This window comes from Saccopteryx bilineata, chromosome 1, assembly GCF_036850765.1.
Source record: "Saccopteryx bilineata isolate mSacBil1 chromosome 1, mSacBil1_pri_phased_curated, whole genome shotgun sequence".
Classification (NCBI taxonomy): Eukaryota; Metazoa; Chordata; class Mammalia; order Chiroptera; family Emballonuridae; genus Saccopteryx; species Saccopteryx bilineata.
This window is the reverse complement of record NC_089490.1, coordinates 217,002,058-217,029,634: the sequence shown is the minus strand read 5'-3', so window position 1 is coordinate 217,029,634 and position 27,577 is coordinate 217,002,058. Positions and strand designations below refer to the sequence as shown.

General features: G+C 42.7%; 2 protein-coding genes and 1 pseudogene across 6 annotated transcripts in view; 1 reads left to right on the top strand and 2 right to left on the bottom strand.

Moving 5' to 3' along the window:
- GNPAT (glyceronephosphate O-acyltransferase) overlaps positions 1–27,231 on the bottom strand; it is a 38,163-nt gene extending 10,932 nt beyond the window's left edge. Inside the window, exons 1-8 of one of the 2 annotated variants that reach the window (XM_066236023.1) lie at positions 27,098–27,231; positions 17,026–17,208; positions 11,107–11,283; positions 9,211–9,340; positions 1,319–1,446; positions 956–1,031; positions 595–746; positions 348–478 (exon numbers count right to left, since the gene is read on the bottom strand). In XM_066236023.1, the coding sequence (XP_066092120.1) occupies positions 348–478; positions 595–746; positions 956–1,031; positions 1,319–1,446; positions 9,211–9,340; positions 11,107–11,283; positions 17,026–17,208; positions 27,098–27,175 (1,055 nt within the window). In that variant the 5' untranslated portion in view covers positions 27,176–27,231. The remainder of the gene's footprint in view (positions 1–347; positions 479–594; positions 747–955; positions 1,032–1,318; positions 1,447–9,210; positions 9,341–11,106; positions 11,284–17,025; positions 17,209–27,097) is intronic. The other variant, XM_066236016.1, reaches the window with a different exon arrangement.
- On the bottom strand, positions 15,990–16,872 carry LOC136321045 (heterogeneous nuclear ribonucleoprotein D-like pseudogene; annotated as a pseudogene).
- C1H1orf131 (chromosome 1 C1orf131 homolog) overlaps positions 27,157–27,577 on the top strand; it is a 35,731-nt gene continuing 35,310 nt past the window's right edge. For all 4 annotated transcript variants that reach the window (XM_066236053.1, XM_066236061.1, XM_066236045.1 and 1 more), the window contains exon 1: positions 27,157–27,520. In XM_066236053.1, coding sequence (XP_066092150.1) covers positions 27,157–27,520 — 364 coding nt within the window. The remainder of the gene's footprint in view (positions 27,521–27,577) is intronic.

Here is a 27,577-nt window from a genome sequence, read left to right as displayed (position 1 = left end):
GGTCCAAGATAACACTGCGTACATACTCTAGCTGGCCTATCAAGAGCGCGCAACCATTTCCATGCATGCACTTGTTCACAATGCTGTATTTCTTCCCACTTTTCCATTAGTCGGGCACTGTCTCCCTGAGAAGAACGAATGCTGTCTGACACTGCATATTTGCTATATATAGCCTATAGCTAGTTGTTTCTGGCAAACATAGTCCTCTATAACTGAGGCTTTCTGCTTCTCTGATGTGTAATCTCAAATAACCAAGTTTCAGCCCTAGAAGTAGTCAAGAATGATAATTCACACTTTCAGATTTTTATCCTTGTGTCTATATCAGCTATGAAAACACCAGCTCGCACCTTGGAACCAAGTTATATGGGCTTTGGTTCATCTTCCCAGCAGCCAGAGATCGAAGAGATACTGGGTCTCCGAAGTAGACGTGGATGCTGCCGAAACTTTCAGAGAGAATCCTCCTGGCTCTCAGCAATCCCTAACACAACAACAGGGAGAAGAAAACAGAGAGAAGTAAGGTAAGAAATGAGCTGATTTGTAAACTAGCATTCCTCTAAATGCCAGTAGAAGCAGGTCGGGCTGTGCTTTACGTACAGTTGTAGACTCTTTTGGCTTAGGGACCCCGAGAAGCTCGTACACATAAAGAGTTTCTTCCAGTATCTTATCATAGCTGATGCTTATTGGAACAAGGTAGGTGTCAAAAACCTCTCTTTTAAAAAATGGTTCCATCACAATATTTAGAAGACCTATAAATATAGGGAGAAAAGGTTTTTCATAAACAGGGGCACATAAACAGGAAGATACTAAAAGTGTACATTACATCTCAGCCCATAAACAGAAACAGTTAAGCGTAAACGGTTACACTTACAAAGAAAACAATATCGTGCCAAAAAATGGTGTCAAGTTCTATTGAGCAGCTACAATGACACCACACAAAGCCCAGTCAGTGACCTACCGAACTTAGGAGTCAGTGTCTTGGCAGAGCGGCTTCTTGTTCCTTCGAGGAAAAATTCAACAGGAGCGTAACCATTCTTTAAAGAGAAAACACAAAGAAACAAAACAAAATACAAAACCCATTGCCTATGCTCAAAGAGAGAAATGTTTTTGATTCCTTCCCAAAGCTCCCACCCAAATGTAACTGACAGCAATACTCCAACCAGAGTCCCACAGAGGAAACAGACTGCTGAGCTGTGCACATTCCTTCAGCGGGAAACACAGGAAAGTGGTCCGTTCCAAAGTTAAGAATTTAAGTAAGATCTTGTAGCAAATGTCAGTGACAAGAAAATGTAGAAAACCCTTGGTCATTATTTGTATTTACCCGTAACATGGTCTTTACATATCCGGAGAACACAGCCCAGTAGAGTTTGTTGCCACCGAAGGTGCGCCGCATGAAGAAGGCGCCCGACATGCGCAGCAGCTCCCCAATCATTCTCATCCCTAGGAAGTCTAAACCATAGAGAAGGGTTCATATTGATTGCCAAGCCTGAAACTTTCGATAAAGATCTAAACTCAGACTCTATTTAAGAAAAATTTCACATATGTAAGATGTGCCTGTGATATTAATATCCCTTACTGGGATTAAAATCCCAAAGAAGAGACATCTAATAGAATAATGGAAAAGAAGGGACCCTGTGGGCTGGAGCTTGCTGGGAGGTTACCTTGTGCCCTCCACACACCTCTGCATTTACACCCAGACCAGCTAGAGACAGAGCCAATAGCAGGGAATGATACCATACAACGTCATCATGCTGACTTCTTCAGTCAGCACTGTGGCTGAACTTTGACAGACCAGCACGTGTCTACTGTACTCTGGGCAGCCAGGTTGAACAAGCTCTAACCTTTTCTTCTGCCCACCAGGTGGGAACATTCACCCTCTTTTGGAGAAACAGATTTCATAGAGCAAGCCCAGAATAAGAACAGAAAATCTATCATCAGTTGTACAACAGTCCTTTATTTCATCTTCCCTGATTTTAAAATAACTTCCTCACATGTTTATCAGATAAAAATGTTTTTAAAGTGCTTAAGCCCTAGCAGGTTTTTACCTCACTGTTCACTGCATTTATTAACAAAGGTATCTGCTGAAATCCCAGCTTCCTTGGCTACTTTGAAAGATGATAAATAAATAATTTATTTGCCTTAGCATTCCTACTTTTGGGAGTCAATCCTACAGGAATAGAAGCATTGATATAAAAATATATTGTAAGCTTGTTTGTAACAGCAAACCTAACTTACGATACATCTACACTATTGATTATATAGCTATTAAAAATTTTTAGACATGCAGTTGGACTCTTACATTTTATATAAAAATCAACACAAAATGGACCAAAGATCTAAATGTAAGACCTAAACTATAAAACTTTTAGAATAAAGCATAGAGAAAAGGCTTCATGACATTTGATTTGGCAATGTTTTCTTGGAGGTGACACAAAAAGCATAGGAAACAAACAACAAAAAAGATAAATTAGAGCAGGGGTCTCAAACTCAACTCAGCATGTGGGCCGCAGAGCAAGATCACAGCCGTTCGGCGGGCCGCACTAGGTCTACAAAAGGCAACTGTTACGCAACACTTTTCTCACTGCAGTTGAAAACAAAAAAAAAATCAGTACAACAAGCACAATCGTACATGCAGTTAACTCAGTGTAACAAAACGACCAGAAACTGTAGTTCGCATCACAACTGCTGTTAACTAAGCTAATATCTAGCTAGGATGCTAGAGAAATGAAAAATACAAGTAGGCCCCTAGGCTTACTTAATTTTATCCAAAATATTTTGAACTTCGTGGATTAGTCTGTGGGCCGCACAAAATTGTTCGGCGGGCCACATGCGGCCCGTGGGCCGCGAGTTTGAGACCCCTGAATTAGAGTATACCAGAATTAAACACTCCTGTGCATCAAAAGGCAGAGACTTAAAAGTTGACCCATTGGATGGGAGAAAATATTTATACATCATGTATCTGACAAGGGGCTCATATCCAGAATACATAAAGAACTCCTACAGGGAGAGACAAAATGGTGCTGGAGTAGGCGGACGTACCAACTTCCACCTCCCAGAACCAAAGTGGATTACAAACTAATTTTAAGAACCATCATCTGGAAAAACCAACTTTGGACTAAACTAAGAGGACTCTTCAACCAAGGAACACTGAAGAAGCCACACTGAGACTGGTAGGAAAAGCAGAAATGTGGAGAGGGCTGCCCAGATCCCCAGAGTGAACAGAAGCCGGGAGAGACTCGTGTGGCGCGAAGTGAGTTTAGCAGAGAGGGGAGGGTCCTGAGTCCCAGGAACAAAGCCCCAGCCTGCAGCCCCAGAGCCTAGAAGAGGTGTATGGACAGTATTTAGCTGGAAACAAGTCAGGATACTGTTTGTGAGAAAGAGACTGATTTCCCAGACCCAGGATTCTTCTTAAAGGGACTGCGCAGAAAACCTCTCTCACAACCACTCACCTGGGGCTCTGGGGGACGGGGAGAGAGGAGAGGACTGGAGTAGCAGGAAGAGAGTGTAATCGAGGAGGCACAGGGAGAAACAATTTGAGAGACAGCGACCCTAACCACTGGGTTGAGTCATTTTCCAAATCTGAAGTGAATATTTCCCCTGGAACCAGCAATACCAGCAAAGAGAATCAGGACACCAGCCAAACAAGCTCTCCTGCGGCACCCAGAGCAGAGTCGCTTAGAAAGAGGGAGCTTCTGGGACTACAGTAGTGAGTGTTAGGGTCTGAGCTGCAGCACCCTCACCCATGGACTGAGGGCTCGCTGGAGGGCGGGCGGTGGCGGGGCAGAAGCGCGGTTCTGTGGGCAAGAGCAGAAGCCAGCTGGTCACCACTGAGGCCCAGGTGTGAGCTCAGTCTTGCCCGGCTGGGGAGAAAGGGATGTGCAAAAGTAGTCAAGCCCAGCTGCAGGCCGCCTGCAATCTAGCCTGTGGGGGAAGGGTGGGAACCCTGGAAGGGGCGGAGACCTGCCCTTGAGCAAGGGCGCAGGAGCACAGCCCTGCCCCACCTGCGAAACTGAGGCTTATGGACTGACTTGGGAGCCAAAAGCCCAGAACAGGCGGAGTACTGCTACTCAGCGTGGGCAGGCAGTCCTGCCCGGCCTGTGGAGCCAAGGCTTGCAGCTGTCCCACGAGCGAGCAGGCTCCTCCTACAGGGGCGGGGTGAAAGCCCGGAATCAGGCGGAGACCCACAGCGGAGCAAAGGTGACCACCTCTGTCCTTAGGGCCGAGCATAACACTACCCACGGAGGTGGGGCAAAGGCCAAGTCCACCGAGGCTTGTATACCCCAGCACGTGATCACAGCCACTCCAGTGAAGGAGAGGGGGAAACCACAGCAACAGCCCTAGGGGGAAGGCATTGGCAAGGCCCATATCTGAATGCCCTAGGCAGCAACAGCAGAGGGTGCAGTGGGCCTGCAGACAGACCACATCTAGGGAACACAGAGGATATACCCAGTGGACTCCAGTGGCCAAAACCTTCTATTACACAGACAAAATGAGAAAGCAGAGAAATGCAACATAAATGAATCAAGGTAAATCCCCAGAAAAGGACCTAAATGAATCAGATATAACCAAATTACCAGATACAGAGTTTAAAATAGCAATTGTTAGGATATTCAAAGATATTAGAAAAACAATAGATGGTCATTACGAAAACCTAAATAAAGAGATAGCAAATATAAAAAGGACATTGAAATAATAAAAAAGAATCAGTCAGAAATGACAAATACAATATCAGAAATGAAGAACACAATGGAAGGAATTAAAAGCAGGATGGATGAAGCTGAGAATAGAATCAGCGAATTAGAGGACAAAATAAATAAAGGCATGGAAAAAGAGACTCAAAAAGTCTGAGGAAACTCTAAGAGAGCTCTGTGACAACATGAAGAGAAATAACATCCGCATCATAGGGGTTCCTGAAGAAGAAAAGAAAGAACAAGGGATAGAGACTTTGTTCAAACATATCATAGCTGAAAACTTCCCTCAATTAAGGCAGGAAAACATCTCACAAGTTCAAGAAGCACAGAGAACTCCATTAAAGAGAAACCCAAAGAAATCTACACCAAGACACATCATAATTAAAATATCAAAGCAAAGTGATAAAGAGAAAATATTAAAAGCTTCTAGAGAAAAAAAGACTATCCCCTACAAAGGAGCCCCCATAAGGATGACTTCTGACTTCTCAACAGAAACACTTGAGGCCAGAAGGGAATGGCAAGAAATATTCAAAGTAATGTAAAACAAGAGTCTACAACCAAGACTACTTTATCCAGCAGGGCTATTGTTTAAAATTGAATGAGAAATAAAAAGCATTCCAGACAAAAAAACCCTCAAGAAATTCACTATAAACAAACCAAGGCTGAAAGAAATACTAAGGGGCCTGTTATAAACAGATCAAAGGAGAAAAAGAATATAGCAAAAGAGAAACAGTCTTAAAGAAAAAAATGGCAATAAACAATTACATATCAATAACAACCTTAAATATAAATGGATTAAATGATCCGATCAAAAGACATAGGGTAGCTGCGTGGATAAGAAAACAGGACCCATACATATGCTGTCTACAAGAGACATACCTTAAAACAAAAGATGCACATAGACTGAAGATAAAAGGATGGAAAAAAAATATTTCACGGAAATGGAAATGAAAAAAAAAGCTGGGGTAGCAATACTTATATCAGACAAAATGGACTTTAAAACAAAGACTATAGTAAGAGATAAAGAAGGTCACTACATAATGATAAAGGGAACAATCCAACAGGAAGATATAACCGTTATAAATATCTATGCACCTAATATAGGAGCACCTAAATATCAATATATAAAGCAGACTTTGATGGATTTAAAGGGCGAGATCAACAGCAATACTATAATAGTAGGGGATTTCAATACCCCATTAACATCACTAGATAGATCCTCAAGAAAGAAGATTAACAAAGAAACAGCAGACTTAAAGGACATACTAGATCAACTCAATTTAATAGATATTTTCAGAACCTTTCACCCTAAAGCAGCAGAATATTCATTCTTTTCAAGTGCTCATGGTACATTCTCTAGAATAGACTACATGTTAGAGCACGAAAAAGGCCTCAATAAATTTAAGAAGATTGAAATCATATCGAGCACTTTCTCTGATCACAATGGCATTAAACTAGAAATCAACCACAACAGAAAAACTAAAAAATACTCAAACACTTGGAAACTAAATAGCATGTTATTAAATAATGAATGGGTTAACAATGAGATCAAAGAAGAAATTAAAAATTTCCTAGAAACAAATGATAATGAGTATACATCAACTCAAAATTTATGGGACACAGCAAAAGCAGTCCTGAGAGGAAAGTTCATAGCATTACAGGCATACCTCAAGAAGCTAGAAAAAGCTCAAATAAACAACTTGACCCTGCATTTAAAAGAACTAGAAAAACAACAGCAAGTAACGCCCAGAGCTAGTAGAAGGAAGGAAATAATAAAGATCAGAGCAGAAATAAATGACATAGAGGCTAAAGAAACAATACAGAGGATCAATGAAACCAGGAGCTGGTTCTTTGAAAAGGTAAACAAGATCGATGAACCTTTAACCAGATTCACGAAGAAAAAAAGAGAGAGGACTCAAATAAATAAAATTAGAAATGAGAGTGGAGAAATAACAACTTACACAACAGTTTCATTCTTTTGCATGTGGCTTTCCAGTGTTCCCAGCACCATTTATTGAAGAGGCTTTCTTTTCTCCATTGTGTGTTTTTGGCCCCTTTATCAAAATTGCTCAGCAAGAGAAACTGATAACAAAATAAACAGCCAACTAAATGGGAAATGATATTTTCAAACAACAGCTCAGATAAGGGCCTAATATCCAAAATATACAAAGAACTCATAAAACTCAACAATAAACAAACAAACAATCCAATAAAAAAATGGGAAGAGGACATGAACAGACACTTCTCCCAGGAAGAAATACAAATGGCCAACAGATATATGAAAAGGTGCTCATCTTCATTAGTTATTAGAGAAATGCAAATCAAAACTGCAATGAGATACCACCTCACACCTGTTAGATTAGCTATTATTAACAAGACAGGTAATAGCAAATGTTGGAGAGGCTGTGGAGAAAAAGGAACCCTCATCCACTGTTGGTGGGAATGTAAAGTAGTACAACCATTATGGAAGAAAGTATGGTGGTTCCTCAAAAAACTGAAAATAGAATTACCTTATGACCCAGCAATCCCTCTATTGGGTATATACCCCAAAAACTCAAACATTGATACGTAAAGACACATGCAGCCCCATGTTCATTGCAGCATTGTTCACAGTGGCCAGCACATGGAAACAACCAAAGAGCCCGTCAATGGATGACTGGATAAAGAAGATGTGGCACATATACACTATGGAATACTACTCAGCCATAAGAAATGATGACATCGGATCATTTGCAGCAAAATGGTGGGATCTTGATAACATTATACGAGGTGAAATAAGTAAATCAGAAAAAACCAGGAACTGCATTATTCCATACATAGGTGGGACTTAAAGGTGAAACTAACAGACATTGATAAGAATGTGGTGGTTACGGGGGGGGGGGAGGGGGGAGAGGGAGAGGGAAAGGGGGAGGGGCACAAAGAAAACTAGATAGAAGGTGACAGAGGACAATCTGACTTTGGGTGATGGGTATGCAACATAAGTGAACGACAAGATAACCTGGTTGTTATCTTTGAATATATGTATCCTGATTTATTGATGTCGCCCCATTAAAAATAAAATTATTAAAAAAAAAGTGATTGGCCCTGGCCGGTTGGCTCAGCGGTAGAGCGTCGGCCTGGCGTGCGGGGGACTCGAGGTTCGATTCCCGGCCAGGGCACATAGAAGCGCCCATTTGCTTCTCCGCCCTGCTCCTTCCTCTCTGTCTCTCTCTTCCCCTCCCGCAGCCAAGGCTCCATTGGAGCAAAGACAGTCCGGGCGCTGGGGATGGCTCCTTGGCCTCTGCCCCAGGTGCTAGAGTGGCTCTGGTCGCGGCAAAGCGACGCCCCAGAGGGGCAGAGCATCGCCCCCTGGTGGGCAGAGCATTGCCCCTGGTGGGCGTGCCGGGTGGATCCCGGTCGGGCGCATGCGGGAGTCTGTCTGACTGTCTCTCCCCGTTTCCAGCTTCAGAAAAATACAAAAAAAAAAAAAAAAAAGTGATTAAGATGGCAAATGTTATATTTTGTGTATTTTACTACAACTTAAGAATGTATTAAAGTAGCCTGACCAGGGGGTGGCACAGTGGATATAGCATTGGACTGGGACATGGAGGACCCGGGTTTGAAACCCTGAGGTCACTGGCTTGAGCATGGGCTCATCCGGCTTGAGCATGGGCTCACCAGCTTGAGCGCAGGGTCACTGGCTTGAGCATGGGATCATAGACATGATCCTGTGGTCTCTGGCTTGAGCCCAAGGTTGCTGGCTTGAGTAAGGGATCACTCGGTCTGCTGTAGCACACCCGTCAAAGGCACATATGAGAAAGCAATTAACGAACAACTAAGGTGCCTCAACAAAAAAGTGATGCTTCTCATTTCTCTCCCTTCCTGTCTGTCTGTCCCTCTCTCTGTCAAAAAAAAAAAAAAGGCATTACAGTATATTATCAAATTTAAAAAAGCAAGAGGCAGGTAATACATAAAGGTAGTATAATCTCATGTTTAACCTAAACCAGAACCCACATGTGCACACGTGCCTGCGTGTATGTTGGTGCCGACAGGCGTGGTACAGAAGGACACAGTGGCTTACCCACTGGGACTGGAAGAAGAGGGGAGAGGCTAGCCAAACTATCTTCTTTGAACACACCGGTATTGTTAAAATCATCCCAGTGCCGATTTCCATTTTCACACTGAAAGGAAGTAGAGGATAATGCAGGGGTTCCCAAACTACGGCCCGCGGGCCGCATGCGGCCCCCTGAGGCCATTTATCCGGCCCCCGCCACACTTCTGGAAGGGGCACCTCTTTCATTGGTGGTCAGTGAGAGGAGCATAGTTCTCATTGAAATACTGGTCAGTTTGTTGATTTAAATCTACTTGTTCTTTATTTTAAATATTGTATTTGTTCCTATTTTTTTACTTTAAAATAAGATATGTGCAGTGTGCATAGGGATTTGTTCATAGTTTTTTTTATAGTCCGGCCCTCCAATGGTCTGAGGGACAGTGAACTGGCCCCCTGTGTAAAAAGTTTGGGGACCCCTGGGATAATGCGTACCCACTCCTGCTGCTATGACTGGCACAGGCAAATCATAGTTGAATAAGAGGAAGGACAACATCAGAAAGTCGATGTAACTCCGATGACTGGGCAGCAGAACCACCGGATGCTCCTGGATGGCTCGTTGTAGCTTTAAAATAAATAAATGCGATGGTTGAACAATTTTAATTTTCATATTATTAAGATCATATCTCAAATCATAACACAGAGGAATGTGTGTGTGTGTGTTTAGAGAAACACTAACACTGTTTTTCTGCCTCCCCTACTACAAACATGATACTTATTTTCAGAATTCTAGCTAAACAATCTCACATAAATCAAAATGTGAAAAATGGGAAATTTATGGATCACAAGGATAACTGATGATCACTAATGTATGTTAGTTGGGCACCATATTAAGCGTTTTACGTGCTAACCATTTTTTACACTTTGTTTAAAACCACATATTTATGACTAGCCATAGCTTGTCTGTGACACGATCATGTAGCTAATACATGGAGGAGCTGGGAACAGAACTGAAATCAGTCTGAATTAAACAGTCAGCTGTGAACTGCTGTGCCAGACTTGCTGTCCACAGTGAGAGAGAACAAGCTTCTCTCGTGGAGATGAAAAACAAAATCTATGAATTTTAGGACAAATGGGAGTAATAGTATTGCTAGGGTAATGGGTGCCATGGAGCTGGGAAGGCTGCGTTTGAGCTTCAGAAACCTTCCTAAGGCTGTTAACCTCAGCGGTGTTCACTGGTATCAACGTTTATCTGTTTTTCTGAAATCTAAGTATGACTAATGGAGGCAAGGTCATTTGAGATCAGCTGAGACACGGCCAGCCAACATGCCCTGGCCCCAGCACTGTGTCAAACATCCTTTGCCACAGATCCAGAGAGTAAGTCAGCAATCTAAAAACAGTCACAGGAGGAGAAAGTTGAGTAAAAAGTCTTCATAGGAAAGTTTTTACTTACAGGAAAAAGTAAACTATTAAGGAATTAGAAAAATCACCATTTGGCAATTGTTATAGTAACAACTGATTCAGGCAAAAATTAGTGAATGTAAAAATAGTGAAGGAAATTACTATGAAAAACAGAACACTTACTCATTCTCCAAGTATCTCTCCACAAGATACCCATTAATTACCAAGGGAAAATAGTAACTTTACAGTGAAGAAAGCTGGTGAATACCCAATTCTGTTGTGTAACCAACTGATGCAAGTGACCTGCAGTGGGACAACAGATACCTTGGGGCCCTGATCTGAGAAGGTCACACGTCATTTCTGAGGTGCGCTGGCCAGGAGGACACAGCCAAGTCTAATACTGAGAAAACATCACTCTAACCCTAAGTAAGGTACGCTGAAAAAGCTGGCCTGTTTTCTTCAAAAATGAAATTGTCCCAGGATCCAGATTAAAGGTCCACAGTGACATGGAAGCTGACAGTGACATGTGATGCGGGGTTTCCTTTTGCTGTACAAGATATAATGGGGACCACCATGAGATATGGGCAAGGCTGTATTGTTAGTGCTGCATCCATATTACTTTGCTTACTTTGACAACTGTACCACAAAAGAAGGTCCTGTTTATAGAAAGGACACATGGGAACACTGAGGAGAGGATAAAGGACATGTGGGGAACCAGGTGGAGGAGCACACACAGAATGACTTGTGTTACTTGTGTAGTTTGTGAACACCCGACATGAGCTTCGTCTGTGAGTCTCACCTCAGTAAGTTAGTCTGAAGTCTGTAGGTCTGAAAGTCGTAGGAGAAAGCAGCACCCTGCAGAGAGGCAGAATCTCTCCTGCCAGACGGTGCCCAGTGACTAGGCCTGCCAATTTAGTGCAGGGGAAAGTCTTGGAGCTGACCAAATAGTGAGGGACTGAAGAAGAAACTTTTTTAACAAGCAATACTCACTTTCTGAATACCTTCTTCATTTACACACACTTTTGAGAAAATTTGTTTAAATATTTTGCTCAGGGCAAAGGCAAAAAATCGGATGGCTCCCAGACGTAGTTTGTGGCTCATTTCATCCAAGATCTCACCAGCTTCTTCTCGGAGGGCATCCTCGGACTGGAGTGTTTCCTTGGAAAGCTGAAAGGAACAAGAAAATGGGGATACATTTCTGGAAAGAAAAAAAAAGCCAGAGTTCTTTTTACTCAAATCAGTTCCCAATGACACGTTCTAAGTGGGCCAATATTGTGGAACTCAAAAAATGGTATGTGGGTCCTGGTTTGTTGGTTCAGTGGTTGAATGTTGGCCCGGCACGTGGATGTCTCTGGTTCGATTCCCACTCAGGGCATACAAGAGAGGTGACCATCTGCTTCTCCACCCCCCCCCTCTTTTTTCCCCTCCTGCAACCATGGCTTGATTGGAGTGAGCTAGCTTTGGGTGCTGAGGATGGCTTCATAGCCTCTGCCTCAGGCACTAAAAAGAGCTCCGTTGCTGAGCAACAGAGCAATGCCCCAGATGGGCAGAGCATCATCCCCTGGTGGGCATGAGAGGTGGATCCTGGTCAGGGCTTATGTCGGAGTTTGTCTCTGCCTCCCCTCCTCTCACTGAATAAAAAAAAAAAGTGTATGTGTTCTCCTTAATTTAAGTAAACATAGTTTATTTCCCAACAAAACAAAAGTAGATAAATTATTCTGTTTAGACAAGTTTAAACACTAGAAATTCAGAGAACCGGCCTTGCAGGACAGCATTTTGGACCTAGGAAAACACCGTTCCTTGCCATCTTATGTGTTAGTAAGCCGCCAGTAGCCAGCACCCCTGAACACAGGCAGTGGGACCTTTCAGTGGACGGTCGCAGCACTGCAACCGCCTGCTCAATGTCATTGCCAGACAAGGTAAAAAAACAAGACTACACTGCAACACTATCAGACTACATCAGATATATAAGACACTGGTACAAAATCCCCAAACAAGCAAAGAATAATTAGTGAAATCAACAATCTCACAAGGGAACTCTCAATAAAACCAAATTTAACCTTTTTAACTTTCCCCAAACAAGCATTTTGAAAAGAAGTGAAATCTCTGTGTTACTTAACATTTACCCAGAATGCTCTGCTTTAGGAAGAGGCACAGGTCAGAGGATGGGATGCTAGATCCCCAAATCTCCTGACTACATGCCATGACAAAGTAGCTTATCTTTTCCCCAATACTAAGGTGCAATGAATATAACATGAAATTAGCCATTTTTTTAAACTTTCTTTTTTTTAAAAATTTTTATTTTTATTTATTCATTTTAGAGAGGAGAGAGAGACAGAGAGAGAGACAGGGGGGAGGAGCTGGAAGCATCAACTCCCATACGTGCCTTGACCAGGCAATCTCAGGGTTTCAAACCGGCGACCTCAGCATTTCCAGGTTGACGCTTTATCCCACTGTGCCTCCACAGGTCAGGTGAAATTAGCCATTTTAAAGTCAGCTATCAGTGACAGTTGGGACATTCACCAATGTTGTGCAATCATCCTCCAACTCACTCCATAGCTTATCTTTTTGAGGGCACAAATCAACAAACTCACAAGTGTGGATCTAGGATAAACTGTTTCCTTTTAACCTGTATTCCTCTATTTTTCTCTGAAAGAGTAACATGGCAAGAAAGGTTTAGTACCCAGTCAGGAGAACCCATACTGAATATAAAGGGACTGAAGATGCAATGACTATAAAAATATTAGCTAAAAGGTTTAAATAAGAGAGAGAAGAGGGAGAAAAACAAAACACTCTCCCAAGCGGGAAAACCTTGGGACTTGCTTTTTTACAACCATCTTGTTTTTTAAAATTATGATAAAAAATATACATAAAATTTACATTTTAAAGTGTACAGTGCAAGTGGCCTTGGACCTGTTTATTGAATACAGTGAGAAGTCAATTGGGAAAGAAAAGCTGATGATGGAGAGGAAGGTGAGGACGACCATCAGAGGTCTGTCTAAAACTGAACTCAGCTTCCCCCACTCCTCTAAGTTCCCTTGCTCAGAGAATGGCTGAATCATCCTTGCTTCTTTCCTTCACCTAATAATGTTTACTTTGCTCTGACTGGTGGTGGCACAGTGGATAGAGTGTTGACCCTGGACACTGAGGTTCCGGGTTCAAAATCCAGAGGTTGCCAGCTTGAGCACGAGATCACTGACATGATCCCAAGGTTGCTGGCTTGAGCAAGGGGTCACTGACTCAGCTTGAGCACCCCCCCCTCTGCCCCACCACTTCAAGGCACATATAAGCAGCAATCAGTGAATAACTAAAGTGAAGGAACTATGAGTTGATGCTTCTTATCCCTCTACTCCTCTCTCTCTTTCTAAAAAAATGTCTACTTTACCTCTCAAAGTTCTTTTCTATTTTTTTTGTTTAAAGATTTTATTTATTGATTTTAAAGAGAGGAAAGAGAGACGGGGGGAGGAGCAGGAAGCATCAATTCCCACATGTGCCTTGGCTGAGCAAGCATGGAGTTTTGAACCAGTGACCTCAGTTTTCCAGGTTGACCTTTTCTACTGCACCACCACAGGTCAGTCTCTCCCTCCCTCCCTCCCTCCCTCCCTCCCTCCCTCCCTCCCTCCCTCCCTCCCTCCCTCCCTCCCTCTTCCTCTTCCCTCCCTTCCCTTCTCTCTCTCTTCCTTCCTCCCTCCCTATCTCCCTCTCTTTCTTTCTTTTTTTACAGAGACAGGGAGAGTCAGAGAGAGAAATAGATAGGGATAGACAGACAGGAACGAAGAGAGATGAAAAGCATTAATCATCAGTTTTTCTTTGTGGCACTTTTTTAGTTGTTCATTGATTGCTTTCTCGTATGTGCCTTGACTGTGGGCCTTCAGCAGACCGGATAACCCCTTGCTCAAGCTAGCGACCTTGGTTCCAAGCTGGTGAGCTTTTGCTCAAACCAGATGAGCCCACGCTCAGGCTGGCGACCTTGGGGTCTCGAACCTGGGTCTTCTACATCCCAGTCCGACGCTCTATCCATTGTGCCACTGCCTGGTCAAGCTCTTTATTTTTTATAAAAAAAACCCTTTTATTCATTTTTGATCAGGGAAAGGACAATTTCAGTGTTGACTTCTCACCTAATCATAAACTTGAACTTATAGGATTCACTATCATAAAAACACTGCGCCTATTGACTTTGACAACATAACTTAAAATATAAATATCCTTTCTGTTCCCTAGGGCTGTATATTTAAAGAATAAACAGATCTCTTGCAATAGCCAACACTGGTACTCGGCCTAAGTGTAAGATCAATATTGGAAAACAGGAGCAAAATAAGGCCAAGAGCATTGCAACTTGATAGCCCAGCAAGGACAAACATCACTGGAACAAAGCTGCAGGCACCAGATAAAACAGGCAGGTTCATCAGCCTAAAAGTTTGCACTTTAAGGTGAGGCCAACTATTCCACATGTGACTATGTATGCTAATCCTACAAGTTTACATGGAACCGTTAAAGCAAAACTTAAGCCTGACCTGTGGTGGTACAGTGGATAAAGTGCTGACCTGGAATGCTGAGGCCGCCAGTTCGAAGCCCCTGGCTAACCTAGTCAAGGCACATACGGGAAGCAACTATTACAAGCTGATGCTTCCCACTCCTGCCCCCTCTTCTCTCTCTCCTCTCTCTCTAAAATAAATAAAATCTTTAAAAAAACAAACCACCATTAAATCCAATAACTACACTTAATGTAAAATTCAATACCCAGGAAATCCTCCAAAATCTAGGGCTAACACTGCCTCTTTTTAATGCGCCAGGAAGGTGTAATGATGTGACTTGCATTAACAGAAGACTTAGAGCATACTGTTTTGACACTATTCCTTCCCAAGTCTGAATATGGCTATACTTAGCTACTCAGCTCGGCCATGGCCTACGTTAAAAAATGAAATACCAACAGAATACAACTAATTTACTCAGCTACTACTTCAAATACCTTAATCTAACTGTTGTTCTATTTTCAACAACCCCAAATTTACCTGCCACAATCCTTGTGTGATAATGTAACTATTTCTGATACTCTCAAACAGTAGCTCCTGGCAGTTTAACAGTGCTTTCCCTAGGGTATATATGGACTTTTGATCAAGGGAACAATTAAAGTCACAGTATTATGATTAATCAAAAGTCTTTCTAAGAGACCACTAGTAAGTTAGAAATATTTAGCAAATCCTAACAAATGGTTTTCCAGAAACAGAAACAAAGCAAAATCTCTTCTATTCATAAGAGGAGCTACAGACATGCTTTGTGCCGTTCAAGGGGTACTTTTCTTCAGATTGTAATCCTTAGAGCATACATGGTCTACTAGAAAGCTTCCACTAATCACAACACTGACTCCGACATGGAGACTTCCATGACAACGTCTCCAGATACACAGAGAGGAAAGACATTTCTCAGCACTGTAGGAAAAGGCTCAGTGAACAGGAAAATGAAGACTGGGAGCTAACGAAAATGGGGAACAGGATGATACTGTGGCTCGTCAGAAGGCCCATAGTTTCCCACGATGGACCAATACTCCTTAAAAATAAACTGCTTTAATTGTTGCTTAAAATTACACTTTTACAGAGCTATTTATACCTGATACAGAAAAATAATCACAAGAAGCACTTATTTGATGTTTAATATGAAATCATACAAATAAAATTTGTATAAACACACCAAATCATTACACAGATAGCAAAAGACAAAGTAAAAACAAAGAAAACTGGCAGCTATATTCAATTGTACAAAGTTCTGTACACTAGTCTTTTACAAAATAATCATCTTAGAGGAACAGAACCAATCTTCAATGTCATCTGGCAAGATGGGTTACTTTAGTAAGCTCCTCCTGTTTTCTCCAATGGCTAGTAATTGTTTTGGTGATTGCCCCTAGAGACAACCTTGCTGTAAGGACTCTGTTGGCCCCTATAAGCCTGCATATCCCTCTCCACATGTAGTTCCCATAGTTATACACTCTAGTTTTGATCACCACCATAGGAACTATTGTAATGTCCATACCCTTGATCTTAATAATATTAGCTATTGAATCCTCAGTTCCCATTATGACCCTGACCTCTGCCCCGACCCCTAGGACCACCTCCTCCTCCTTTTGGTTGTTGTTGTTGCTGCAACTTTAATTTCACACTTTCCAAAACTAACCTGATAGATCAGCTTTCTAACAATTCCTTTACTAGTTTCTCATCTATACACGTGATAAAACAAAAACCTCTTTTTTCACTTGTTTTTATATCCATGGGAAGCTCAATATTTTCAATCTCTCCAAAGCCTCCAAAATATTCTTTAATTTGTTCTTCAGAAATATCTGGGTTCGACCCACCCACAAAAACCTTTGGGGGGCCTTCCCTTTTAAAGCTTTGGCCCTTTGGGGGTCTTATCAACACTAGCAGCATCTTTGAAAAGTACAAATCCAAATCTTCTTGATTTTCTGGTGACCAGGTCTGTTTTAATTGGGCAGTCTACAACTTCCCTAAGTCGACACAAATATTCAATTAGATCTTTCTTGCTTATATCCCACTCAAGCCTCCTAAAAACATTTTACTGTCAACCTGCTGATTCTTGCTCGCCGTGGTCCTGGATCCCTCTGCTATGCACAGTGGACTCCTACTAGTGATTCTGTATCATAACTGATTGTACGACTGCCACCATTCCCTAGGAGATTATACACTTAAGAAGTCAGGAACTCTGCTTAACTTGCTCACTGCTAGATGCCCAGTGTCTAGCACACATTATGGCTATGACAAACATTTGATAAGTGTGCTGAATACAGCTAAACCTAAAAAAATACTTTAAAGACAGCAAAATAAACTTGTAGAATCAAGAAGAGAAAGAATTTGTTGACAATGAGCAAATCTGGCTGTAGTAGAATAGGGAGTCACTTACCTGTTTAATGACATAGTAAATCTCTTCAGAATTGAGAACACTATATTTAATATCACTTGGCTTGCATGGAATAAGTCCCTTATACAGAAGAGGTGTATAGCATTTCATTGCAAATTTCAAGTCACTGACATGCCTCCTTTCCTCTAAAGTATCTTCAAACTCATCCCACTTTTTAAGCTCCTTCTGTGGAGAAGAATGAAAGTAATGCACATATTGTAAAATAAATTAGGACAGATTAGAGCTATACTTGTAACACTTCATTCTTGCCAAAATTTTTATTCTATGACATATGAACAAGAGCAGAGTAATCTGATGTTAGATGTTCATAGACCATGAAAAAAAATTTAATTAGGAACAATAAATTGATATTAAACTATCCTAATATTTTACTTTTATATTTTTGAGTGCTTTGGAAAGCCAAGACCCCTTTTGAAAAGTTAACAAATAGAAAAGGTGAGACATTAAGCTGCAGAATAACCTGATCAATTTTACAAGGTTTCATCATCACATTGATAAATTTGTTTTGTCTGCTTCTTCCACTTAGCTTTAAAAATTAAATTAAAGCATACCTTAGAAACTTAAAATGATGCCAAATCAAATAAAACTACATGGGTGCAAACAAAAGGAAAATTCACTCAAGAAAAATGTGCTTCTACCAAAGCTACTATTAGGCAGTCTACTAGTTGTGATTATTCTTTTTTAACTGATTGCTTTTAGAAAGACAAGAGAGAGGAGGAGTGGAGGAAGAGAGAGAGAGAGAGAGAGAGAGATATGGAAAGAGAGAGAGATGGAAAGAGAGAAAGAGAAGAGAGAGGTATTCATCTGTTGTTTCACTTAGTTGTACACTCACTGGTTGCTTTCCGTAAGTGCCCTGACTGGGGATCAAACCTGCAACCTTGGCATTTCTGGATGACACTCTAACCGACTGGGCTACCCGGCCAGGGCAGTAATTACTTTTTAATTTCAACTCACTCCAATTCAGCTTCTATCTACCAGCTCCTGAAAGTGCTGTTTATTAAGCTACCAATAACTTCTGCACTGTTAATTCTTAAGATTTTTTTTTTAAAGACTTTATTTATTTAATTTTCAGAGAGGAGAGAGAGAGAGAGAGGAGGAACAGGAAGCATCAATTTCCCATATATGCCTTGACCAGGCAAGCCCAGGGTTTCGAACCGGCGACCTCAGTGTTCCAGATCGAGGCTTTATCCCACTGCGCCATCACAGGTCAGGCTGCACTGTTAATTCTTAAAAGGTTTTTGATTATAAAAGTTGTGATAGTAATAATAGCTAACATGAATAGTTGCTTACTAAATGTCAGGCACTATTCTAAGAACTCATCATCCCATTAAGGAACAATCCTATTTTTAAGTGCTATATGTATTTTTAAAAGGAACAATCCTCCCAACAAATCTATGAAAGCTATGAAGCAGTTTTGATCATTACCGTCATTGTACAACAGGGAAACCAAGGCAGAGAGAAGTGAAATAACTCACACAAGGTGCACAGCTTGCAAAGGGTAGAGACAAGCTTTAAATTCAAGCCTAATGACTTCACAGACCTTACTCCTACTCACTACTCTACACCACTTATCACTCATAATTACAGAATACTTGGAAACATGAAAACATGTAAGCAAGTAAAAATTACCCACAATTTTATACCCCAGGAATAATTACTTAAAAATATTTTTTTTCCCCATTAATTTGAGAGAGAGAGAAAAGCATCAACTCATTTCACTTAGTTGTTCCATTTAGTTGTGCACTCATTGACTGCTTCTTATATGTGCCCTGACCGGGGGGTCAAACCTGAAACCTCTAGTGTGCAGAGTCAACGCTTTATCCACTGAACCACCTGGCCAGGGCCGGGTACAATCACTCTTAACACCTGTTTCCTTATTTTTTTCATTCATAGTTGTAGAAATACTTTTTTTTTTGCATGTGACAGAAACAGAGAGAGAGAGAGACAGAGAGGGACAGACAAGAAGAGAGAGATGAGAAGCATCAATTCCTCATTGCAGCTCCTTAGTTGTTCACTGATTGCTTTCTCATTATGTGCCTTGACCCAGGGGCCACCGCAGACCGAGTGACCCCTTGCTCAAGCCAGCGACCTTGGGCTCAAGCTGCTGGTGAGCTGTGCTCAAACCAGATGAGCCCGTGCTCAAGCCGGCAACCTTGGGGTTTCGAACTTGGGTCCTCTGAGTCCCAGTCCGACGCTCCATCCACTGCGCCACCACCTGGTCAGGCAGAAATACATATTTTTAAAGTTCAAAACATGGATTATACCAAATATAGTTTATTTTGCCTGTACAATTGTATTGAATATTTCCCTGTATTAAATATTTTTAAAAAAATTTTTTAAATTAAAGAAAAAAAATTTTTTAATTGAGACTGGGGGGATACCAAAATGGACTCCCATATGCGCCCTGACTGGGATCTACTCAGCAACCCTGTCTGGGGCTGATGCTCTGCCCATCTGGGGCTGCTCCCAACTGAGCTATTTTTAGCACCTGAGTGGAGGCTCCACAGAGCCATCCTCAGTGCCTGGGGTCTGTGTGCTCAAATCAATTGAGCCATAGCTGTGGAAGGGGAAGCAAGAGAGAGAGACACACAGAGACACATACACACACACACACACACACACACATACACAAAGGAGGGGTGGAGAAGCAGATGGGTGTTTCTCCTGTGTATCCTGACCAAGAATCGAACCCAGGACATCCACATGCCAGGTTGAGTTTCTACCGCTGAGCCAACTGGCCAGGGCCTGTTCATAAACATTTTGGCAGCTACACAATCACCTTTATGTTCCCTAACTTTTTAAAGTAATTTTTCTTGATTACAAAAGAGATATATGTTCGTTATAAAATTTTGGGAGATACGGTAAAGCACAAAAAAGAAAATTAAAATTGCCCCTCCTCCTGTGACCCAGAGGCCATTTTGGTGCACAGTGTTTCTCTGCTTGTAGACATGTCCCTCCCCGCCACACGTACATCTTATTTGCCACCTGAGTTTTTGCTTACTGCCATAACCCCTTGTCATTTAAATTTCTTCCATATCATTATTTTAATGTTGGACATTTGAATTATTTTCCATTCATCACTATTATAAAAAAGTGCATCAAATGCTATCATTTCTTTTGAATTTAATCATTAAGCCCTGGCCTCTTTTAAGTCTTCATTCTCCTAGACCTATCTCGATGGCATGACACCTCTCTCAAGCGCTCCCTCCCGTTCCAACCTCCAATCATTCTGAATTTTTCCTGCTTTAGTAGGTTTTCAATTCAAGACTGTCTCCTTTTGTAGCAGAAAACCATGTACATATTTAGTTGCAAATACATCACACTTGGCCTTTCTAAAACTGAACTCATTTTTCTTTTGCACTATCCTACAACCGGATTATTTCCCTGAAATCTTAATCAACTGCTAAACCCTCCTCCCCCACCGTTTACCTTTCAAAAATCCAGTCCATCCAACCCTGTTATTGTGGCCTTTGAGACTGTATCACAACAGCCTCCTTACTTGTCTTCTAGCCTGGTTTGCCATCCGTCATGCTGCCAGGTCCTCTACTGAACATACAATTCTGACCACATTGGTCCCTGTTTGTGAAGTACTTAAATGATTCCCCACCTTCAGAATAAGACCTACGCCAGTTTTCATGTCATCTGAGAACCTCTATGATGTAGCCTCTCCTTTCCTCTCCAGACTCATTCCCCATGCCATGTTACATAGTTCACTGAACAGCAAGATGATTTGCACTCACCCAACATAATTCATTACCGACATGCCTCTGGGCCTTTGCACATGCTCCTCTCACTGCCTGGAATTTCTTTCTGTGCCTCTGTCATCTTGCTTTAGGCATCATGGTTTGGTGAAAACTTTACTTGCATTCCCCAGGTGGAATTACTGTCTTACTCATTAGGACTTTTTTTTTACCTACTACATATGCCTACTATGGTATGCATCCCATAGCATTGTAATCATTTGCACAACTGTCTCCTGCTCAAATGCAATTATCTGAGGACAGGACAGTTTGCACCCTCCTTGTATTTCCAACATTAAGCTATGTTTGGAATATACATATTTGGTCATTGGTCTAACTGAGTGACTAAATGCTGTAGTAATAGAAAAGAAATACAGACTGTTAAACTGAGACCAGGATTAGGCATGAGTATAAATAAAAGCAAAGAACACTTATCAATTTTTTATAAAATAGTAGCATGTGAAAAAAAAATAGTAGCATGTGAAATACACAAATGTGAACCTTTTAATGCCCACATATACAAAGTACAGAGAATATATAAGAGAAAAATCTAACTGCTGGTGTTCTGGCATAAAACTGTAGTCCTAACATATCACACACTCGTTTAGAAGGCTGCAGAACCTTCTCGAATTTCATATTTCTCATTAAGAAAATAATATACAGTTATATAGGCTCAGACTTGGTAGAATGTAACAAACTACCATTATAAATGATATGTTTTTTGGAGATAAAAGGAAGCTTAGAAATATCTCATTTAGTGATCCTGAGGGTGGGAAGAAAAAGGATCAGAATCAGCTTGGGATTATCTATCTATCAAGCTGGAGAGGGAGTCCAAAAGGAGGGATAAAAACCCAAGGGAGAGCTGCAGGCATGCATATTTTGAAAAGTTTGTCCAATAACATCTACAATCTTTTCTTGGTTCTGTTACCTGCAGGATTGCATCCACAATTCTAGCATAGGAACCCGCCCCACCCTGCTTAGCATTCCCTTTGTTACAACAGTCCAACTATACAAAGACATGCAGCTCGCTAAACAAGCTGCTACCTCTAAGAGTAACTCTCATTGTCAAATATTTGAACACCTATTATATGCTTGGCATTCTGGTATGTGTTGGGTTATAGTGGTGATTAAGACAAATTCAGCCTGTTTTTTGAGTAACCAGGTGCACGGTGGTACCAGTTATGAGATAAGGCATTTACGAATGGCCTGTCTCGCTGTTCATCTGGAAAATACTTAGTCTTCAACCACAGCTCCTGTTCACCTCCTCTGTGTACCATTTTCTGAATCTCCCCCAAACCCAGACTGAACTGGTCATCTTCTCCTTTCAGTTCTTCCAGAACCTTCAATACATTTCCATGACAGCACCTAAAGGAGTCATTAAACTGGTATGTAGTGTCTTCCCTACGAGATGGTGAACTTCTTGTTTGGGTAGGTAATGTGTCTTACACATTTTCTCAGTTCCTAGTAGGAACTCCATCATTGCAGAATGAAAAGATAAATTACTGAGTGAAACCACTTTTAAACCCTGTTAATGGTTTCCCAATATTCACAGGCTAAAGTTCAAACTTCTGCTCATCTGGCCCTAACACAATGTCCAATACAATGGTTTTTAACCCAGGTTGCACAATTAAATAACCTGGGACACTTAAAATGCTGATACCCAGGCCCCCTAGAGATTCTTGATTTGGTCTGTGAGTAGTACTTGGGAATCAGAATTATTTCTGAAAGTACTACAAGTGATTCCTACACACAGGTTGATTATTAATTAATTGTACTTTATAACATGTTGGGGAAGTATTTACCATGATATAATTAATATATTTACACGCTACTCACCCAGGAGCACCATACAGAGGAGCCCAAGTAAGAAGACTTAGGTGAAGTCTTTCCTCCTGTTGTTGTCATCCCTATCTTAATGACCTTATCCAGACCTTTCCTTGCACTGCCTTTTCTAGTGCTCTGTAGGATCCATTCATTCACCAGATAATGACTGAGAGCCTGCGATGTACCACACTGTTCTACAGGCTAATACAGCATGAACAAGGTGGACAAGGAAGGCGCTCTGAGGGAGCTTACATTCCCTAAGGAAAGACGGACAACAAATAAACAAGGCATGTTCACCTGGGGATTCCAACACTGGTAGCGTGCTGGTAAACCTTGGACTATGGGAGAGCCCTCCCACCACACAGAAGTCTAGCTACTAGTACAACCTCACTGAACACAGGGTTGGGGAGAGATGCACAAAGCCTATTATACACGCTTCCCACCTTACAGTATGATAAATAGACATACAGAACCTCAAAAGCATAGATAATAAACTTTAGTAAAATAATTAGGAAGTGCTGAGTTCTGAGTATATATTACCTTTGTTTTTAGCAGGATTTATTTAATTGCAAATTTATAACTTCACCTTAGATTTTTTTTTTTTTTTTTTTTTTTGTATTTTTCTGAAGCTGGAAACGGGTAGGCAGTGAGACAGATTCCTGCATGCGCCCAACCGGGATCCACCCGTCACGCCCACCAGGGGGCGATGCTCTGCCCATCCGGGGCGTCACTCTGTTGCGATCAGAGCCATTCTAGCGCCTGAGGCAGAGGCCATGGAGCCATTCTCAGCGCCCGGGCCAACTTTGCTCCAATGGAGTCTTGGCTGCGGGACGGGAAGAGAGAGACAGAGAGGAAGAAGAGGAGGAGGGGTGGAGAAGCAGATGGGCGCTTCTCCTGTGTGCCCTGGCCGGGAATCGAACCCGGGGTTTCTGCACGCCAGGCCGACGCTCTACCACAGAGCCAACCGGCCAGGGCCTTCACCTTTGATTTTTAAATAATGGCTGTGTTTCAACAATGGGCTTATAAACTTCAGTAGCCAGCACTGGAAAGATAGAGTCACTAATGAGAAAGAGTTAGTGATGCGCTACTTCAGATTGAACAGTTGGCGAAGGCTTCTCTCTGAGGTGGGGATACTTGTGCTGGGATCTCAGCAATGCTGGGAAAACATCGCATGTCACCCAGAGAGAACTGCGAGCACACTTACTGTCTGAGATACCGCAGAGCACTGTGACTGAAGCTCAATAAAGATGAGCAAAATCAGAGGTCGCAGTTGCTTGAGCATGTGCTGTTGCAGCATGTTGTAAAGAGTCAAGATTTTTTATCTTATTTATTGATTTGAGTGAGTGAGAGAGAGACACACACAGACAAACATGGATTTGTTGTTCTACTTATTTATGTATTCATTGGTTGATTCTTCTATGTGCCCTGACTGGGAATTGAGCCCTCAACCATGGCATATTGAGTACTATGCTCTAACGAACTGAGCTACCTGGCCAAGGCCCCCTGTCTTCTTTTCATTCTGTGGTCTCATTGAAAGATGTCAAGCAGACTTGTGGCTTTGGATACAACCTACCTGCTGATGGTTGTCAAGTCCACATATATAGACCAGACCTTCCTTTTTTGCTCTGCTACCATATTTCTAACTCTATTGGATGTCTCCTAAGCTGCTTATGCTGTATTTAGTCCATACATAACAATCCATAACAATTAAAAATCATTACCTCTGCCTCTCACATCCCAGACTGAACACAACCCTAATTAGGACGTCACTCTGACTAAACCTGCTTCTCTTCCGTATTTCCTGTTTGCGAAAGGGATCATCATCTACCCAGTTGCCAAATCACAAACACCAGGAGTCACTTCAGACTGCCTCCTTTTCTGTAGCCAACACAATCAGCTGTTCTAAATATCCCACAAACTCCCCCTAACCCACTCTTCTCCCCAGACTCACTGCCACTGCCTTACTCCACACTGGCTTCCCTTCTCTGGATTACTACAAAGACAACCTGATCAATCTCCACGATCACGGCATCAAATTCCCTCCCCAAACAGATTCTCTTTCCACAGTGTCTACTTAAGTAGAGTAAAAGAGATTATTCATACAAACAATAATGTCAGACACCAAGCAGTTCTCTTAGACTTTCAATGTACAAATATGATCATCCTTAAACAACACCCTATAAAGTTAAGATTTTACCCTTAAGAGTGTGTAAACATGATAAAATAAAATTCCTTCAGGAAATATAATCTGCCTACTTCCTTAGTTTCATTTCTCACGTCCCCTCTATTCTACCCTTACATGCAAGGGAGTAGTTTTCTTACACGGGTGCCTAGAACAGTCTTCCACTCCCTCATTTTCTATTTACATCTCAAAACTCAGCTCAGGTGTCACCTTCTCTTAGAGTCCCCAAACATATCAGGTGCTCCTTTTCATTACTCCCACAACTTCCTACTCTGCATGCTTTAACCACTGCCCTTATCTCATGCCACTGTAATTATTTACTTTTATGATTTCCTTTGAAGTCATGGGCTGGATCTTTAACTTCTCTATCCTGGACATTGAGAATAATGACTAAGAACACTGTATACGCATTGCTGCAATGTCTGTTAAAAAGAGCAGTATTTAAAATATCTCAATACCACTCTCAGATTAGATGGAGCATTGCACAACCATACTGTGGCTGAGGAAACAAGGACAGCCTCAAATAGTAAGAAAAAATTCAGGTTATGATGAGAGTAAAAACTGTGTTCATAAGAAGTATGCAGCATCATCAGAATAGAAAAAGTTCATATACAACTTCACATGAGAAGTTGACAAATCTTAGCAATAAAGAATCATTGGTGAACGAGGAAGTAAAATACCAACTCTTTCCTTTAATACACATAGAAAAGTGTACTTAAGTCACAGACCTACTGCATACCAGAGTAGCACAGCAACCGTTTCCTACATTCCTTACATACTGCCTCTGAAGTAGCAGAGTTAGGGGGTCTCACCCCACAGTTTCACCACAGAACTGTGGGGTGAGAAGGCCCATGAGGAGACAGGTTAAAGCGATAAGCCTTACAGAAGGGGACAGTTAACAGCAATTAAGCGCTCTTACTGCAACAAAATGGAAATTTCCTCATATTCCAAAGAATACTGATTTCTCAATCTGAAGGGAGCCACAGATACACACATATCCTCTTTTGAAACTGGGTTTTTGTTTTATTTACCTTGCTATTTTTGTTTTTCCTGTTTTGACCTTCCTGCACAAATGAACATTACATTTAAGTCCGAAACTGACACCAACCGCTAGGACATGCATGGTAGCATACTTTTAAAATACATTATTCTATTTCCTTCTAAAGTAGATAAAAATTAATCTAGTGGTTAAAAAATAAAAGTTCAGTTACCCAAGGATTGTGCAACCCTGAGAGCTACAAAGCTCTCATGAAAATTGTGGTCAACAAACCTTTCCTTGGCAAAAAAAAAAAAAAGGGGAGGGGTTAAAATCAGGAGAGAGAGAGGCCCTGGCCGGTTGGCTCAGTGGTAGAGCATCGGCCTAGCGTGCAGAAGTCTCGGGTTCGATTCCTGGCCAGGACACACAGGAGAAGCGCCCATCTGCTTCTCCACCCCTCCCCCTCTCCTTCCTCTCTGTCTCTCTCTTCCCCTCCCACAGCCGAGGCTCCATTGGAGCAAAGATGGCCCGGGTGCTGGGGATGGCTCCTTGGCCTCTGCCCCAGGCGCTAGAGTGGCTCTGGTCGTGACAGAGCGACGCCCCGGAGGGGCAGAGCGTCGCCCCCTGGTGGGCGTGTCGGGTGGATCCCGGTCGGGCGCATGCGGGAGTCTGTCGGACTGCTTCAGAAAAATACCAAAAAAAAAAAAAAAAAATCAGGAGAGAGAGAGAGAGGCGGCCGGGGGTGAAGAGGCGAGTTGCAGAGAGTCTAAGTGGCGTTGTCTTCCAAAGTGACTTGTAGGAAAAGTACAATGTCGGATGGAAGTCAAAAACAGGCACTAAAAATGCCCAGAAGTTCCAAATCTTACTAGATTAAAGAGACTTTAGACGTAGAAAATTAATGCCCACAAGTGAGCTCAATACTTTTCTGCCAAGGACGCAGGAGCAGCACAGGGCGGGGTGGGAGCCCCGGGCCGGTACCCCGCGCCGGGAGGGCCTGCAGGTTTCTCAGGTTTGCCCAGAGGGAGCCGACACGCCCTGCAGGAGAGGCTGAGCCTCCGGTTCTCATACTTCATCCAGCGCCGGGCAGAGGCTTGAGTGGAGAGAAAGGGAAGGCACGAGCGAAAAGGAACTGGAGAACCAGCACTGGGAGAAACTTCTAAAAGCACACACATTTACACACTGCGATGCACTGTTGCCTTGGAAACCAGGCCACCCACCCCACCCCTCCTCGGAGCAGACGGGACGCACTCTCTCCACCCGGAGGAAAACGGGACAGGGAGAAAGGGGTCCTCGCTCGGGCCCGCCCCGGACTCCGCTTCCCTGGGCGCCTACCGAGTAAAGGAGCACGACAGCGCCGGGACTGGCGGAGCCGACGGAAAAATAGGAGCTTGATGGACCGGAGGAGTCCATGCTGCGGCTGCCGTCCCGGGCGGGGTTGGGATGCTTTGCTAGGCGGCGGTGGTGTGGCGGCGGGGGGCGGTTCTTCCGCGCAGGGCGGTCCGACCTCGCCCAGGACGACGGTACCTCTCCCTGCAACCGTTGCCCGGGATCCCGGGCGCCGCCATCTTGGCCAGGACGGAAGCCGCGCCGGGACCGAGGCGCGCGCAGCCCGGCAGACCCGGAAGCGAGGGTGCCGCGCGCTGCGGGTGGTTTCGTGGAGCCCGACCGCGATGGCGCGGGACCCGGGGCTGGGGTCCTCCTCGCTCCCCTCTTCCCAGCTGCTGGACTCTGTGCTCCAGGTCCTCTACGACTTCGGTGAGTGCGGGGCCTCGGAGCCACGTGGAGCCGAGCGTCTGCGTTCAGGCTGCAGGC